This window comes from Ochotona curzoniae, unplaced genomic scaffold (genome assembly GCF_017591425.1).
Source record: "Ochotona curzoniae isolate NIBS_2020 unplaced genomic scaffold, NIBS_Ocur_1.0 contig_1302, whole genome shotgun sequence".
NCBI lineage: Eukaryota > Metazoa > Chordata > Mammalia > Lagomorpha > Ochotonidae > Ochotona > Ochotona curzoniae.
The window spans coordinates 3,436,393-3,454,717 of record NW_024465035.1 but is presented as its reverse complement, the minus strand read 5'-3'; the positions used below and the strand labels follow the sequence as shown (position 1 = coordinate 3,454,717).

Below are 18,325 nucleotides of genomic sequence, written 5' to 3'. Positions count from 1 at the left end.
TGGTAGCCATGGTGCACCACCAGCTCTGTGGCTGGGGTTTTAAATGCACAAGAGATGCCCTGAGTGCTTTTAGAGCAGTTCTTTGGGGCCGTTTCTGAGATTTACTGTCCCTGGAAATGACAATGGAGGATGATCAGAGGTAGCTGTGTATACCATGAAGCTTCGTGTAGGCTGTGGCTACTGGGCCAGGCTTGCACTGAAGGTGGGTAACCGTGGGAGTTCTCTGTCACCGTCTAACCCTGCCAGCATTCAGCGGGCAGTGGTGGAAAATTACTTTGGCCTTGCAGGCAGGATGCTATCTGTTGGGAAGCCAAGGAGAATAAAGCACAGATGAGAATCTTCTGTCCCTGTGAATGAAGAGCAGGCTCCACGTCCAGACCTGGGGACATGGCCAAAATGCAATTCTGATTTTCTGTGTTCCTGCCTGCATCTCCTCTGCACAGGGCAGGCAGAGGCCCTTCTGGAGCCATCATCACTTTGCCATATACCCCACGGCTCACCAGCATCCAGGTGGATCAGGAACATAGGTGCATGTCCAATACAGCAGAAGATGTCATGTACTAAGATGCTGCGGTGTTTTATCATTGTAGTAAGTCCCTTTCATGTATTTTTCTGTTCACCTCTGGAAAGGGAGACAGGTACTGTGGTTAATTCTGATTTACAGATGAGAGAAATGAAGCCCAGGAGGCCTCAGTGACTTGCCCAAGCCCATAGTAGAAAATTACAGAGCTACCCTGAGCTGCGCCATGCACACACGCCATGCACACAGCAGGAACTTGCCCAGACTAGTATGGAGGGTTACCTTCTTTGAAAGGATGTCTTGGGTGGTCACAGAGACTTTTACTGGCTTGGGCTCTTGCCTTGTGTAACAGCAAACTCCTTGGAGCCTGCTTGGCAGGGCATGGCCCTGTACACTGATCTTTCAGCAAGATCCTGACTTGGAACTGTCTGGGTAGAGACGCCATGAGCGGGGTCTGAGAGCACAGTTTCTGGTCCAGTCAGTGTTTGTATGGCTATTGCCAGGTGGCAATCTCCCCTGCAGACTTTGAACACTCTGTGAAGGTTTTCGGTGAGATGTTCACAACCACACACACACAGAGCACAGCACACAAGAGGATCACCTACAATGTGAATAGATGGGTGAATCAGGAAGCAGGGGATGGAGCTGCTGTGGTGGTGCAGTGGTTTAAACCACAACCTATAATGGCAATATCCCATATGGGTGCCAGTTTGAGTGCCAGCTACTCTAAGTCTGATCTGGCTCCTGGCTAAATGTGCCTAGGAAGTCAGATGACCCTGAATGCCTGAGCTCTGGCCACCATGTGAGAGGCCTGGGTGAAACTCCAGGTTCCTGCCTTCAGCCTGGTCCAGTTCTGGCTGTTGTTACCATCTGGGGAGTGAACCAGTGGATGGTAGATCTTTCTCTTTCTCTCCTTTTTCTGACTCTGCCTTTCAAATACATAAATAAATCTAAAAAATTTTAAAAGTCAGTTTGTGGCTAGGTTCATAGAATGCAAGTGGCCTGTGTAAAATCACGCCGGGGCAGAAGGGGATGCAGTCCTAGTTTCGTCTTTATGAGTCTGTGGTGGGTCTTTCATCACTGCAGAGCCTTCTGAAACCTCATCAAGGTCTCGGACGCATGTCGAAGGGCATGCCTTTAAGCTGATGTGATCTATAGCTGTCCTTGACGCGTGATGCCCCTGGTGGTCAGCCTGAGAGTAGGGTGACCACTAACAAAGCTTCCCACGCTTTGTGTGGGTCAAGGTGAGACCTTCCTATTCCTCTCCCACCTGGAAAGGACACAACACTGGCCATAGCACATTCCTATGGTGACACATCACCTACATGGGCCCCAGCCATCCTCCAGGGACTTCTGCAGTACCCAGAATGCTAGACTTTGAAGCATCAGCTCAGGCCAGATGGAGGGGATGTCCCTTCCCCACAAGGTGGAACCCACCCCTTTTCTCCCAGATAATTAGCTCTGCTGAAGTCAGAAAAACAAGAAGCATTTTCTACAAACGTGGGTGTTTGGTGAAACATGTGGTACCAGGCTCCTCCATGCTCTGCGGTCCCTCTCAGCAGGGTCCCTCCTTGTTTTGATTAATCACTTCTCCTTATTGCTAACTGTTATGATTAGGACAATTGCCTGAGCGCAGGCCCAATGTTTCCAGGACTCTAATGAGCAGCACGTGCTCTTTGCTCAGCAAAGCCCTGGAACCAGGGAGCGTCGGGTTCCACAGGAAGGGAGCTCTCTGTCCCTACAACAGCCTCCCTAAACCTAGGACACAACAGCTGTTATGTCACACCAATGCCTTACACCCTTAAAGTCCTTCCAGCCTGGCTAGAAGCAGTAATACATGTGAGGGTGGCAATCAGTCAGGCCTGCACTCAGGTCTTGTTCCAACACTCATGAGCCATGGGACTTGAATGAATGAGTTGTTTTCCACCTGTAATGTCAAGACAGGCGTTCATTAACCAGAGTGCCAGTGTGAGTAAGAGTACGTTGTGGGTCAGGTTTAATATTAAGGGAACGTCCAACCATCCATATAGAATGCTTTAAAAAAAAAAGAAAAAAAGAAACTAAAAACTTTCTGCTCTTTTGGATGTCTCTTGTAGACATCTACCTTGAAGAAAGAATCACCTGGTGTTAGTTATCCATGCAGTGCCATAAATGACTTTCATCCAAACAGAGCCATGTCTGCAGGAAGCTCCAGGGCCAGGGAGTTCTCCTGGTCCCTGACAGGCCTCTGCCAACCAGGAGGCGTGGAAGGTGATGCTGGGAATGCAGTCTTTTGTTGCAGATCACCTCAGCTAATGGTGGTGTGACCTCAGAGCCCTCTTGCCTCTCCAGTCTGCAGTTTTTTCAGTATCAAAATGGGGATCATAAAAGTTTCCCTTCCAGTGTGGGAAAACGATTGACAAGATGCGGATAAACGACTGTTCTGCTCAGAGATGCTATAGATAATACCCAGCACCCACCCCTTCTCATCCCTTCTGCTGCTGCACCAGCCCAGCCTCAGCCTCCCGTTGTCTCATGCTGGGATGGTTGCCACGACTTGTGCCTGTACGCTTGTCCAACCCTTCCTGGGAGCTGCCCGAGAGGTACTGACAAAGCCAAGCATGCCGTTCTCTGCTCAGTCCTCCTTAGTGTAAATTCTCACTTGAGTAGAAGTCCCAGCAGTCTGTGCCAAAGGCCTGCGTAATTCGCCGCATCTGCTACCAGTCTCCATCCTGACCTCTCCTCCTCCTCACCCTTGCCTCACAGATGCACCAGCCCTCTGATTTCTCTCAAATGAGCTGAGCCTATTGCAACCTCAAGGCCTTTGTATTTACTGGTCCTCTGATCCGAAGAACACAGCCCGTAGACACTGACATGGTTCCTGTCTCACCACATTCGGGTTTCTCTTCTGAAAGACTCTGGTCTGAGAATTTCTCTGTGATCCCAGCATCTGGGCTACGCTTCCCCTGCTCTGTTCATCAGCAGAGCCTCATCACTGCTTATGTATTTATCTGCTTAACGAAAGTGCTCACTGACTCTGCCGTGACAATATAAGCTCCATGAGGTTGAGTAATTTTGTCTCTACCACTGTTTGGAATTCATTGTTGTCCACTGAGTGTCAGTGCTGCTCTAACCTTTTTATTCCTGTTGTTCCATCTGTATTTCTCTACCACACTTGCATGGCCTGCAGCTGCCAGCAGCACCACTCAGCACACTGAGGCTGAAGACAGGTTTTACCGAAATCCATCCTTTCTGAATCTGAAGATCTGTGATTTTCCATCCATGCTGCTGCTCCTGGGGTTCATAGTAAGCTGATTCCAGGGGGCATGGAAGGTCCCTAGAAGGCTGTGCACATGTAGCTGCTAGGAAAGTCAAGCAACGTGATTCTCTTGGATTTTCTTGACCTACGGGGATATCCTACACGTTGAAGAATCTCAAGGAATGCCTAATCTTGCATGGAAACACCATAGATGAGCCTTTTACCTCCTCCAGGCTCCCTGCACAGCCCACTACTTCTCTGGAAGGGACCCTGCAGAGCTTCACACATTACTAACTCCTCACTGAGTAAAGTGGTGTCCCTTGCTCTGCTGCACATCACTCCCAAATTGAATATTATCCTTTGTCTGTTTTCAAAGATCCCAAGACCACTCAGGCTTCTGTTGCTGCTGCTGCATGGAGAATGTCATTGTCATTCTCTGAGTGAACTCATAGTCTATGCCTTTAATGCCACCACTTTCCACCAGATCCCTGCGAACTTATTCCTGATTTCTGTGATGGCTTCAGTGGTGCCCCTATCATAAACCCTGACAAACCCTGATATTGCAGTGTTACCTAAGGCACCCAGTGTGCAGTCTTCAATAGCTCTTTCACTGCCAGCTAAGGACCTGCAATAACAGGTAGGGAGTTACCAGGTGGGAAGTTCCCTCTCCAAGGTCCCACATGCAGCAATGTGTAAGAGTCCTTTGCTCTGCCACATTGGCTGCTCCTGGTATAATTCCATCCAGGAATTCTGCACATGGGGAGAGAATGATGGAAGAAGAATTGGCATCACCCCTAGAGTGGGAAGAAGAGAGATAAACTTAGAATAGGCATCTGGGAGGAATAGAGAAAGGTTTGGTTTCATTTGGCATTGTTCTCAGGGAACTAGTTACTGAAGAAGAAACTGCAACTGAGCATGAGGCTGAATTCATGTTTATCTGATTACTCTGCTGCATTTATAACAGGAGCTTTTCCTGTTTTGGCTTACATTGTCATACACCCATCTGGCTTTCAGCCCTGTATGGAAGATTTAGGGCAATGACATACTAACCAACCTGCCACGATTCCTTGAATATCTTGTTTCTTATAAGGGTTTTTTCCCCAGACCTCTGCAGCCCCCCATTTCTCTCTCTCCTTCTCTGCTCTTTCATTCCCTTATATTTGTCTGTAAAAACCTTTAAGATCTTTCCACTGTTTCTAGGTGGCCTTTCCATCACTGATACACAGTTCCTTTAAGTAATTGTATAAGCAATGTTTTGGGAAAAACTTCAGCTTGGAGAATTATTTGTGGACACACCACCATGTCTTCCTGGCCATTCACATTGTGCCTTCCCTTCCCTTCCATTTCCACCCTGACTTCTGCTATCTCCCTTGGCTGCCTCTTAACCTCTAATCCATGTTGAAAAATGAAGTCCCTTTTCCAAATGGCAGTCTTGACTGCTCATAGTCATGAGAACACTGTGCCCTTTGCATTCTCCTGGTTGACCACTCAGAAGTCTTGAGTATCAGATGCTCTTGATAGGTCATTCCAACACTGTGTCTGAAGCCAGGGAGATGGACTTGAAGACACAGGTTGAGTGAGAATTGAGAGAAGGGCTTCCTTTCCCATGTGTCAGGGAGCACAGTACAGACCATTTTTGGGGTCAAGAGATGGGGATGCATATGGACGTCAGAAGCCCAGCATGAAGTGGGACATGGATCCTTCCAGAAGACCCATGCCAAGGAGAGAGTTCTGCCCTCTTAGGCATGTTTTTCATGGCTAAGCTGGAGAACGCCGGTAGAGGAGACAGCCTCCAAGCTTGCTTTATGTGTAGCTGCAACCCTGTGGACAGGACTCCAGGCATCACCTCTGAATCAGTTGATCTGCACTCATTTCACCTTGTCCCTTTTGTGTTTGTATCACTTAGTTGGATCTTTAACTGTGTGTGTTGATGATTCTTGGCCCTCAGAGGTATGTGGCCTTGCCTCTGTGTTTTCTGACATGACTTCAGCGTCTTCCTCGTTCTTACAAGGCTCAGCATCATTTTGAACAGTACTTCTAGAATGTGTGGCTGAGTTAGATGAGCCTTAATTAGGTGGGTGGGTTAGAGTTCCACTTGATCATGTCTGGCAATACCAAGGGTACTGATAATAGCAGGTGCCCTGATTTAGTTACTCTTGGTAGCCACAGCTATGTTCTTTGTGTATATTATCTCATTAACTCATCAGAACTGTCAGATCAGGAAATTGAGGCTCAAGCTTTACTCCTTCAACATCGGCCCACTAGAGGTTACAATACTCCTTAACTTGGGCTCATTGTTGGGGTTTAGGGGACTAAAAACCTGCGCAGAGACTGAAGGACCATGTGTGTGGTCAAGCACATGTTTATTTTTTCGGAAAGACTCTGTGTTGCTTTTGTCATGTGCTCCCAGGGGCTATGTAGGAAGTAGGACCCTGCTGCTGAACACACCCTGATGGTCTGGAATTCACTTCTAAACTCTCAGATCAGCATCTTGCCCTTACAAAGTGTCCTGATTATGACATTAGCTTTGTGGGCTTGCTTGTTTTCAGCAGATTCTCTCTTAGATTACTCAGGAGTCATTTGTCTTCAATTTAATTCCTACAAGTAAACTTGCCTACTCTCTCTCTCACCTATATTTTCTTTCCATTCTTCAAGCCATGATCTCCCCAAATCACACTCATGAGTGGAGACTATCTCAACATGACATGTTGAAGTAGTCTCATGCTGGTCCTGTGGCTCCAGAAGGAACCAGGAGGAACCAGAAGGAGGATTAACCAGAAGGTTAATCCTCGAAGGTCCCATTGACTGCCACGCTCACTTGCAGACTGAGCCAAGTTCTCAGGCACATCCTGGAAGACATTGAAGACCTCTCCCAATATCTTAGCATCCACTGAGTCCCCTCCCAACACAAATGCAAAATCATGACTCAACTCTTCCTTTGAAACGATTAAATTCCCCAAGCTCTTTAAAGGACATATGTTTATCAGTAGTAGCAGTGGCAATAACTCAGTGAGGCTTAAAAGGCTTGTGTGTAGGTAATTAAGGAAGAGGATGGGTGAGCAGGGCACTCCAACAAGGAGAGCCCAGTGCTGATCTGCCACTGCATTTACTAAGGGCATTGGCTGCTGGAGGTGACAGGTGTTCGCCACTCCTTCTCGCTTTCCTCTCCACCCCCTGTTCATACATTTGTTACGTTATCTCAGTTGGCCTCTCTCTGAAGGATGCTGCTGGGAACCCCAGTTCTGGCGGATTACAGAGGGTAAAACAGGGCTCCAGGCCTGGAGGCCATATCTGCATGGGGACATTTATACAGGGACCACACTTGCTCTCTCTCAAGCGCCCTACAGGAAGGTACTGTCATCAGCCTGCTGCAGCACAAACACTTAATCCATTGCCATTGTCACTCTAACCTCTGAGACAAAGGCCCATGCTGCAAGGCCTGGACTCTCCTTATGGGGTGAAAGGACAGGACTCAACATATGAAGAGGTTACCTGATCTCATCTCCTTTATCTGAGAGGCTGTGAGCTGAATGGCAGCATCATCTTTAAGTGTGCCAGACCAGTGCAGGGAGGCAGAGGCATCTTCCAGAAGGCCACAGGGAATGCATATGTTGTGAAAACTACATTGGTTAGGTTTCAAAAGGCTTGTGCACCCAAATGAGTGTGAGACGTCATTTTCCATCAGCTATTTGAATTCCCTCTGCATTCATTGAAGGAGTGAGGAGACGAGTAATGAATGAGGGCCTGGTCCCTACTGTAGCCAGACTCTGGTCACTTCTAAGAAGAATATCAGAGGACTTCCAAAAGTTTTGGAGGGTGGAATTAAAAGACAAGTTTGGTGCCAAAATATTTTGAAGTCTATGCATAACTATTTCATTAGACACATTTTCCATGGACACTTTGATTGAAGCTTTCTGTGTGCACAGTTGCCCTTTCTGTAAGATAGACAAGTGCTCTGCTGCCCCATGTCTCTGTTCTTAACTCTTTGGAATAGTCCTCAGAAGAAAAGGATTCAGACTCGTTCGTCAGCCTCCATTCATCCCCGTCTAAGTGTGTCTCGGAAGCTCCTTCACACGCTCACAGCAGGACACCCTGTCTCACACTGGAGTGGGTGTATGTGTGAGACCAGCAGCTATGCACAGAGCATAACTGAAAGCCAGGTGAGAAGCCTCCAGTCCTCAAACCTTGGGCATAAGAATTACAGGGGCAAGCCAGAGACCTGTCCAAGTGGTGAGGATGACAAAGAGAGAGAGAAACTGGATTGAGCACCTAGAAATGGGCTCACGGAAGGATTATATGACAGCCTGCAGGTGGAGCAGGTGTTGGGTCTCTAAGAATGAACAGAAGTTCATCAGGTAGATAGGAGTGAAATGGGACCCAGTGGGAGGAAGGAGCACTGCATAGCTGCACAGAGGCATAGGCACTTGGGAGAAGAGGAGAGTTCTGTGTGCACAGCAAATCCCAGGAGCCTTCCTGCTGGCTACACACACTGGGGGCAAGGGTCAGGCTGGAGGTGAGATGAATAGTGGTAAGACCACAGGGGACTTGAATGACATGGGAAGGAGGGTCGATGTTTTGTGTAATTGGAGGCAGAGGGGCTGGATCAGAGCAACACCACACTCCCATGTGCAGTTTAGAACTCAGAAGACTCTGGGGCGGGGGGGAGATGCAGATGAGATGTTGCAGAATTAATTACGAGGGTTTTTCAGTGGGGCAGAAGCATCAGTGAGCCCCAGAGCTCGGAGGCTGGTGGGATGGAGAAAAAGGAAAGGAGATGGAGCTGACAGGTGGTGACAAAGACCCCTGTGTTGGGGGATGAAGAAGGTGTGACTCTTAGGTCCTGGCTGGTGATGACACAGGCTGCCAAGGAAAGGAAAAATTGTGCTGTTTCCCAGGGTTGTCAAGTAGGAGGCCAAGGAAAAGCGATCATGGCAGAGGAGCGGGGGAATAATCAGGTAACTTGGCTGAGCAGGTAGAAGGCAGGTGGTGTTGGATTCTCCCTTGGCAGGAAACATGGCTGGAGAATGATGAGAGGGCTTGCAATGGAGGAAGGAGACAGGTGAGGCTGTTTGGGTTTGACGATAGAAAAACTTTGTGAGTTCAAACTGAGAGGCTGGAGTTAGAGAGAGGGCAAGATTGGAGCTCAAGGGAGAGAGGAAAAATGAAAGCCTAGAGGCATGCAGAGGACCAGAGGGATAGAATCGTTCTCTTGGTCAGTACTTACCTCTGTTCCTGCTCCCAGGGCTGCTTGCTGTTGCAGCGTCAGAGTGCCAAAGGATCAGACAAGTCAAGAGCTTAAAAAAGTTCACTCAGTGCCTCGTATAGAACAAGCACTCAGTAATGTGCAAGGCTCCTTGGGAGCAGGTCTTTGGCCTGGCCATCAAGATTCAAATTGGGACACCCACATCCCACATCAGAGAATCGGGGTCCACTTTATTCCTTAATCTAAATTCCTGCTGCTGTGCAACCATAGAGGCAGCAGGTGATGGTTCAAGTAGTTGGGAGACCTGGATTGAGCTTCATGATCTTGACTTAGGCCCCTAGCCGAGGGTCAGTACAGGCATTTGAGGAGTAAATCAGCAGGTGGGAGCATTTTCTTATTCTTTCTCTACCTGCCTGTCAAATGCTTAAAACAAATACATAAAATCGTAACATACAGTGTAAGTTATTTTAGTGTGGAAAGGTTTTGAAATACTTGAAAATTTGTTTCCATGAGATAGATTTTACATAAACTTTTTGAAGACCTCTCATATACAAGAATTTCAAATGTTGGAGGCCATATAAGCTTGTCTTGCAATTCCATTTGTGATGATACTTTTGAAGTATTCTTGTACTTATGATGAACAGGGGCAGCAATGGCATGGGGGGTAAGGCTGGGCTCTGGCTATAGGGAGGATGGGAGACCAGCATCCTCGGCCTTGGCCAATGAAGTTTGTGGTCCAAGTCTTATCAGCCTGAGGTACACTGCCCTGTCTGGGTCAGGTATGGACTTATGCTCCTGTGACCTGATTGTGTGGTAGAATCCAGGCCAGCCTGGTCCAGCAGGAGTCCACCAGAGCCAGCTGCAGCCACCCTCCCTGTGTGAGATGGGAGATGGGTGTTTATTCCTGGCCAGATGGGTGGGGATTCTGGAATGCCTCCTGCAAGAGTAAAAACGCTTCATGAATTCTGGCCTGCCATGAGCGTGTGAGAATGTTGTGCTTTAGCTCTGGCCTAATGGGCTTTATATAGTACAGTACTGATTTTCTTTCATGTTTTAATAGAATCCAATTTAATATTTGCTTTCTGCTCTAGCTGCTTGCCGATGACTGATTCAACACAGAATCCTCCCCTGGTGCCCCCCGACCTTGTTGTTATTCCCTCATTTTCTGTGCTGGCATTTATTCCTGTCTCCAGCATGAATTGTGCTTACACATGTCTCCGTTCAGCTGGCGCTGATCACGTGCGTGAATTCTGCATGCGCTGCCCTGAGTGGCTCGCTGTTCCTTCACAAGCAGGCCTTCCAGGCAGGGTTCACCCCTATCAGTTAGACATTGAGCATATTCTAGTCTGCAGTCTGCAAATTTGAATCTGTGTTCCGTTCTGATGTTGGGCACAATTCTTCAACTTCATCTCTAACAGTCCCAGCACCTGTGCTCAATGGTCAATGTTTTCTTGCTGTGCTATACCATGCCAGGGTTTCCTGAGTTGTACCACAGGGCATTTCCGATCTAGCCAGATTGCAAACAGCAGCCATGGACAGAGCTGTGCAGAGGAGAGAGGCTGCGCCTCATCTCCCAGCCAGATCCCAGCGAGCCAGGCGAGTGTGTAGGCAAGTGTTCAGAAGTGGGGCTAAAATTAAGAATATCAGCTGTGAACTCGGGTGGGTCTGGGCTTCCTTATTGCCCTCTTTTCTTAGGGTCCACATTATCCAGCCAGCTTTCTCTCTGAACTTAGATTTCACATTCTGTAAAACTGAGTTCTTTGCTGTGTCTTCCTGGCAGGGATATTGGGAGAATGGAATGAGGCAGTGCATGGAAAGTTACTTTCTCAATGCTAGGGACACATATCTGTGATTTCCTCTTGCATTGAGTCTGAAACGAGAGCTGCGTGAGTCTCTCACACCCACCTCAGATCCATGTCTTGCTATACCTTGGCCAGTGCAATGTGAGTATTCATAGATGCAGGTGTGCTGGGGCATCCTGTTGTACAAACAGCCCTGCCATCTTGCATACAGCACCTACATCACAACTTGTGTGGGATGTCGTGCAGGATTCCAGCATCATTTAGGGCTTTAGGAGAGGCCTCATATGCCTCCACCCTGGAGCCCAAGATCCAGCAAATGTCTAATATATGCAGATTGGACTTTATTTTTAAAAATGTATTTATTTGAAGGGCACACACACACACACACAAACGGATGTTCCATCTACTGGTTCACTCCCAAAATGCTCACCGTAGTTGGGCCTGAGCCAGGCTCAAGCCAAGGGCCACAAAATCCACCTAAGTGTCCCATTTAGATGGCAAGAACCCAAGTATTTGGGCCATCACCTGCTGCCTCCCAAACACATCAACAGGAAGGTGTACCAAAGGTGGAGGTGTGATTCTATCCAGGGCAATCCTACATGGCATCACACATCACAAATGACAGTTGATCCTGCTACACCATAATACCTTCCCCTAAACACACAATGTATTGACCCCAAATCTTCCTTGGAAATGTGGGGATGTCCTGAGAACAAAATGTTCTAGATTTACATTCATGAATCCAACTGTCTCTTGGCAGGTGTGATTAAGAGAAGAAAGGGCCCATCAGGAATGTTAGGCCAGTGATGTCTCTGTCATACTTGGGCATGCAGAGATTTTAGGTTAGGGAGAAGGCGGGTGGTGAGCAGGCATATTGAGGCTGAAGAGGGAGATGCTAGACATGGCACTGCTTTGTCTCCCTGCAGGTGTGCCTTCAGGCCCCCGCAACGTCATCTCAATCGTCAACGAGACATCCATCATTCTGGAGTGGCACCCTCCGAGGGAGACAGGGGGACGGGATGATGTGACCTACAACATCATCTGCAAAAAGTGCCGGGCCGACCGCCGGAGTTGTTCACGCTGCGACGACAACGTGGAGTTTGTCCCCAGGCAGCTGGGCTTGACTGAGTGCCGAGTCTCCATCAGCAGCCTGTGGGCCCACACTCCCTACACTTTTGACATCCAGGCCATCAATGGAGTCTCCAGCAAGAGTCCCTTCCCCCCACAACATGTCTCTGTCAACATCACGACAAACCAAGCTGGTAAGTTCAGAGGCCAGTGGGTGGCTTCTCCGTCTAGACAGCTGGATTGTGTGTCAACCTCTGTGCAAGGAAACACCTTCAGTGACACCTGTCCTTGTAGGCACCCTTGGGCCTCCTCGGAGCAGTGAAGATGTCAGGTGCTGAGCGTTTGCGGTGTTTTCATTTGGGAGAGTGGGTGATTTTCTTGTGCTCAGCACAAAAGCAATGATGTATGTCTAACCCAGAGTAGAACCTGATGTTCTGCGTCCAGCTGGCCCTGCAACAATCTTTGGAAGATGAACAGGGGCATGCATGGGCCAAAGGCTGAGTGGACAGATGGATGGGCAGCCAAGTGAGTGAGCAGGTGGATAGACGGATGTATGGGTGGTTGGGTGGACAGATGAGTGGACACTCAGAGAGATAGATAGGTGGCTAGATGGATGGGTAAGTGGGTAGACAGATGCCTGGACCAACAGATAAGTGATTGAGAGTACTACCAGACTTTGAGAACAGAAACATGATACTTCAATGGAAAATTGAAGAAACATGCGTTACAGAAGCCAGGTCATAAATGCAGTATTGCATTAGTAGATTGTTCCTTAATTCAATCGTGTAATTCACAAGGCGTTCTCAGCTTGCTCGGCTGAATGTCACACTGTTACAGACCCCACCTTCCAGTAGCCAGTACATCCCTGTGGCCTGCGCAGCTCAGAACGTTTTTCCCTCTTCCCCATAGTTCCCCATCTCTTACTCTTCTGATCTTTCTCTTTATTACTTTTCACACTTTTTCGTAATAATCCATTTCTTTTTATATCCGCTTAACTAGTCCATTCATGCACCCACACACTCATTTATTTACTCATTCTTTATTGAGACAGTTATGTAGTGTCTCCTGAGTGCCAGGCTGTGGATTCCACGCTAAGAGATACAATGATATGGAGATATTGCTGCTCCTCCTATGAAACTCGTTAAAGGAAGATTCTCAGGCCATACATACAAAGTACAGAGCTGGCAGTGGTGTGTCCTGAGGCTTGCATGCCGTGCACCTGCAGCAAATAGCAAGGGAGTTGGGGAGAATTGAGCAGTCTCTCTCCTGGGTGATCGTACAAGCCTGCAGAGGGAAAATGAACATCACGTCCACAGGCAACAGGGGTCAAAGGCAGTGGACCATGATCTTATTTGGAATTATAGATTTTTTCCAATCAACAAATTCTAGAAGGACAGCTTGTTAGTGGAGCAGCAGGAGTCAGCCCTCTCTGCTCTCCTTCGCTTTCTGACTCTCCTTTCTCAACCTCGTCTCTCCTGCTCCATGTTTTTCTACTCCTCGTTTTCCCAGCCTCAATTCGATCTGCCTCTTTAGTATCCAGGCGTCTTTGATGGCAGATGATTCTTGGGTTTACACTGTCAGAACTGAGAACAGAAAAAGGTGTTGTGGGAGAACATGCCTGTCCAGATGGCTGTGTTGCTGCTGTTTGTGTGTGTATGTGTGTGTTCATGCGGCATGCTTGTATGTATGCGCATGGTCACGTGTTATATGCACATGTGTACAGCGAGAAAATCAGAGCTGAAGTGTGGAGGGCTCCAGCTGGTGACCACAGCCAAGCTGCCATGGAGACAAAGGTTGTGCTAGTTTGTCTTACCAGAGCAAAGGAAAGCATCATTTCTTTATTATGTTGCACATGTAACATGGGCAGGCTTTGTTAGCAGAATTTCCCTCCAAGAGTTTAAGGCATAAAACCGGCTGAAAGATTTCAGTGTCCCAGCTTCTGGGAATAACAGTCCTGCCAGGCTGTCATGTTACGCTGGGCTTGGCTGTCTTTTTTCTCTCTGTAAGCATGTGCGAACAAACCTGCCACTTAGATTGCTTCTCTTTGCTTTCTTTCCCTCCCTTCCCCTCCCCTGCTATTCCCAATCCTGTCCATCTGCTTGTCTCGCCATCTGCACCTTCCCAGGCTACAGTGGAGCTGAGGGACCAGGGCTCTCCTGCAAGGAGTGTTACCAACTCTCCTGCAAGAAGTATTCAAAAGGTTTATTTTCATCTTCACCCATTTGCTCCTCCATGAGACCATATCTCATGCCTCCCCCCGCCCTTGTTTTCTTTTGACAAGAGCTCCTTCTTAATCTTTCATTATTTTGTAGTCCTAGGCCCCATTAACCCCTTCTAATATCCGATTTCTCTTTCAAAGTCTGTTAATTTGGGTATTAAAAAGTTTAGAATTGGAGTGGAGGATGTATCTGCTTCTTGTGGCACGTGGTTATCATCTAACAAATATCAACTCAGTCAGTTGTTCCTGACCCACAAACGACAGGGCTCCAAGGGACACAATGCTGTCATCCTGGTTTGATAAATAGATATGCCAAAGCAAATTGTTTGCAACCAATAGTAGTTTTGTAAAAGTTGTGGAACATAAAAGTGAATTTTTGAGGCAACACATCTATAAGGTCCGATTAGAAACATGAACACAAGTTATGCATCTCACCAGGGATGTAAGCAGGCATTGTAGAAATCCTGCAGATTTGAAGTATTGCAGTGGCTCAACTGGCTAATGCTCCACCTGCAATGCTGGCACCCCATGTGGGCACCAGTTCATGTCCCGGCTCCACTTCCCATCCACTTCCTTTCTTGTGACTTGGGAAAGCAGTGGAGGATAACACAAAGCCCTGGGACCTCTGTACTTGTGTGGGAGACCCAGAAGAAGCTCCTGGCTCCTTGTTTTGTATCAGATCAGCTCTGGCCTTGTGACCATTTGGAAAGTAAACCAGAAGATGGAGGATCTTTCTCTCTGTCTCTCCTTTTCTCTGTAGTTTTGCCCTTCCAATAAAATTGCAAAATATTTTTAAAAAATCAACAAGAAACCCTGAAGATGCAGAGCCACCAAGGAATAGAGCAGATGTCCACATTGGGTCACAGTGTGAGTCCAGCCCTACCCATAAGCCCTGAGCACATCTCTTTTCACTGAGACCCAAAGCAGCCTTGTTCCTTGGTCTCAAGACATGATGAGATCTTTGTCAGCTGCTTCCAGCCACCACTGTTCTAACATAGGCAGATGGTAAGTTAACAATCTGAGAGCAGTCCTCGAGTCTACCATGAAGTCAAGTGATCCATGTTGACTGGGTTGGAGACCACTAAGCAGGTCCCTGATCAAGAAACACCTGAACAAAAATCGCTATGGCACATTCTGGACCTGTTTTACTTTCAGATTTATGAAGAATTCTGGAATGTGTGGAATGTTGAATCCTCATCGTTACCCAGGGACTTGGGATTAGCCATTTCCATTTATTATTATTATTTTTTTTAGTTAAGGCAGAAGAGGCATAGGGGGATTTTGAGAATACAGGATGTCCAGGAGTAGGAGAGGGCCAGCAGGACATGACCCTTCTGTTTGTGCCTCCCAGTAGCTTGTCCTGAAATGGGACTCTGTTTCATGGTCTCCAAAGCCTGTGACCTGAGAAGGCTTTTGGAGGGTAATCATTGGATAGGAAGCAAACCCAACGGCAGACTTGACTGGGCAAACACCTAAGGTCTGTCGTGTCTATCACGACCCCAGTCATGTGCAAGGGCACTTTGAAAGGTTTGCAGAACAGTGGTGTCAAAAGCTGAGTTTATTTTGGTGCATAAAAATGTTGAGCTGTGTGGGGTTTTCTTGTGTGTGTGGTGTACATTTTTCATGAACTCGTTGAAGGCCCCATATGTATGAACATTTTTGCACCAAAAATAAGTTATTCTTTAATTCCAGTCTCTGTGAACTTTTTTTTGAAGCATTTCTCTTATGTATGATCATGACTATTCAATAAATTTATGTCACTGGAAGAATATATGGGAGCAAAGCTCACCCAGTCTGCAGGCAACAGTGCACAGCTACTCTTTTAAGTTTTTTAGCCCTTCTAGTCCAGCAGCACCGACCAAGCTCCATACAGGAGTGTAGGGAATCAGATAAAGAAACCAAGGCCAGAGTTTTCTCTATAGTTCACCCAACACCTCACAGGCAGCAAATCATGTTTCTGGGTTTCAAACTCAAGTTTATGGCCATTTTATCCCCAGTCTGATAAAAAATCGCATTATGGTAGGCTCTGTGAGTCATAAGCTCTCTCTAAGCTATTGCCATATAGCTGGGCCACTTAAACTGTCAAAAAAATGTCCATCATCTTTGGTGAGGGCCGATCATGCATTATGCAAGCTCAGGCTCGCAGAGGTCTGCAGGGATGCCTTCGTTCCCCGAATGAAGCTGCTGAGAGTTTAAAATAGACCGGAGGAGGTGGGCTGCTCTGCTCCAGCTGCTGCGTTCTTGGTGCAGAGGTTGTTAGCATCACTACCTCCTGCAGTCATTCTTGGGCACTTGGCTCCACATTCAAGCTGATGGCTGAATCCTCAGGCTATCAGAAGGAATCAGGTGAATGATAAACTCCACTTCTCTCCCCTGCCACCTAAACTCAGAGTGTCAGAGTTGGGGTAGGAACCTTAGAGGAAAATCTCAGGGTGGAGATGCCTCAGCCATCCTGTGCATTTAGGACTCACTAAATTAGATATGATGAACTCAAAGCCCTAGGGTAAAAACCTGGGAAATGGAGAGGGACCAGGCAGGGCTTTGGGCAAGGCAATAGGGAATGGTGAGAACTAGAGGGAAATGAGGAAGATGGAGTCAGCCTCCAGTCAGCTCCACAAAGTGTTTGCGTGTGTAGCACTGCCTGATTCTGTAAGCTGAAAAACCACATTTAACATGTTGATGGCTGATTGTAACGTTGAAACACTCGAGAGCAAACAAATCTAAATCTGAATTTGGGCTGTTGGCTGTGGCTTGCACCCTCTGGCTCAAGGGATCATCTGACTTGCCCAAAGCTTAAAGGTGCATGTGCTACGCTGTGCTGTTAGACCTGTCTCACCTTGGGCAGGTACCTTCCTTATCTTCAGGGCCCATGGTGGTCCAGGTGCAGAGAGGGATTCTTGGGCTTGGTTCCCCTCTCTGCTGCTCACATGTCTACACTTAACTGCTGGTGTTCCTCATTTCTTGTTTGCAAAATGGGAGTCATGCTATCTGCTTTCCAGGACTGTAGTGACTAGCAAATGAGGCAGCGGATGTAAAATCACTTTTTCAATGATGCTATGGACTGAGAGAGCGACATCATTCCCGAAAATATGTCCTGAGACGGAGAGTAATTTGCTGTACCTTTCTCCCCTAAGTTATTTTCTTCCAAAGGCTCCCAGTCTCTGAATTTGGGACTAGGAAAGGCGATATCCTCATCAGAGGTGTAACAGATATCCACTTGTCCTTTCTGAGTTTTATGAAAGAGCAAGCAATGGAGAGCAGAGTAGCGAAGTCTGCATCCCAGTGAGCTAATGTGTGGGACTGGAGCCCAGAACCCGCATACCTGGCATGGGACAATCCTGTTGCTCCAAGAAGCCCTGTGTGTTTCCTTGCCATGTGTTTGGAGCAGGGATTCTTTCCCCACGCTGGCATGCTCCCCCCAGCCTGATTTATAACTGACATCTACATTGCACACAGTTCATGTGTCGCTTGCTGTGCCAACTGCACCTGGAACATCGTTCATCAAGCAACAGATACAACCCGTTACTCTGTTTGTTTAAAAAAATTCCTGTACTGCCATTAACAGTTGCAAGCCTCTACAGTTTGTCCATTTTTAGGGCATTTTTGAAGTTCTTAGACAATTACCGTCACTCAGGCACACTACTTTTTCCACAAAAGAATTACCTAGCCCATCAAGTCCTCTGAATTCATAGCCTCATTTGCATTATTCCTTGGTTAAATATAGTATTTGCATGCATAAAGAATAATCTTTGAATATGAAAAGGAATTTTACGATATTGCAATATATTGAGCTCTTTGGAGGAAAGATATTATGTAAATCTCAAAATTAAATATTAAAACAATATTACACTGCTGCCTGTAAAAATATAGAGTGTTAAGACCCATATGCTGAAACCAGTTCATTTTTAAGGGCTGATCGTATTGGAAATTAACACACAAAATTTGCTCCAAAACTGAGAAGAGATTTAGTCAGAACTTTAAAAAGCCTGGAAAACTTTCATTGAAGCGAATAAAGACAAGTTACAAAAGATTAAGTAAATGAAATTTTTGCTGTTTTTAATTCAGTCTCTTAGTTCCTTTCACTGGTGTCTTTTCACTGTTAATCCTAGAAAGATTGTTTTTCCCGTTCGCTAAGGTCTAGCATTGAGAAGGAAATTCCAGCAGTTTAACAAAGACCCTGGCCATTTATAAAATGCCATGTGCTGCAAGTGGCATTGCTGTGACCATAGTCCTGGCTTCCACTCACCATCACTTTGGGGTCCTGCCCGACATGGGG

The 18,325-nt window shown here is 47.1% G+C and overlaps 1 protein-coding gene across 1 annotated transcript in view; it reads left to right on the top strand.

Annotated features, from left to right (window-relative positions):
- EPHB1 (EPH receptor B1) overlaps positions 1-18,325 on the top strand; it is a 348,433-nt gene that overhangs the window by 240,479 nt on the left and 89,629 nt on the right. Inside the window, exon 5 of the mRNA XM_040965142.1 lies at positions 11,690-12,025. Within this exon, the coding sequence (XP_040821076.1) occupies positions 11,690-12,025 (336 nt within the window). The remainder of the gene's footprint in view (positions 1-11,689; positions 12,026-18,325) is intronic.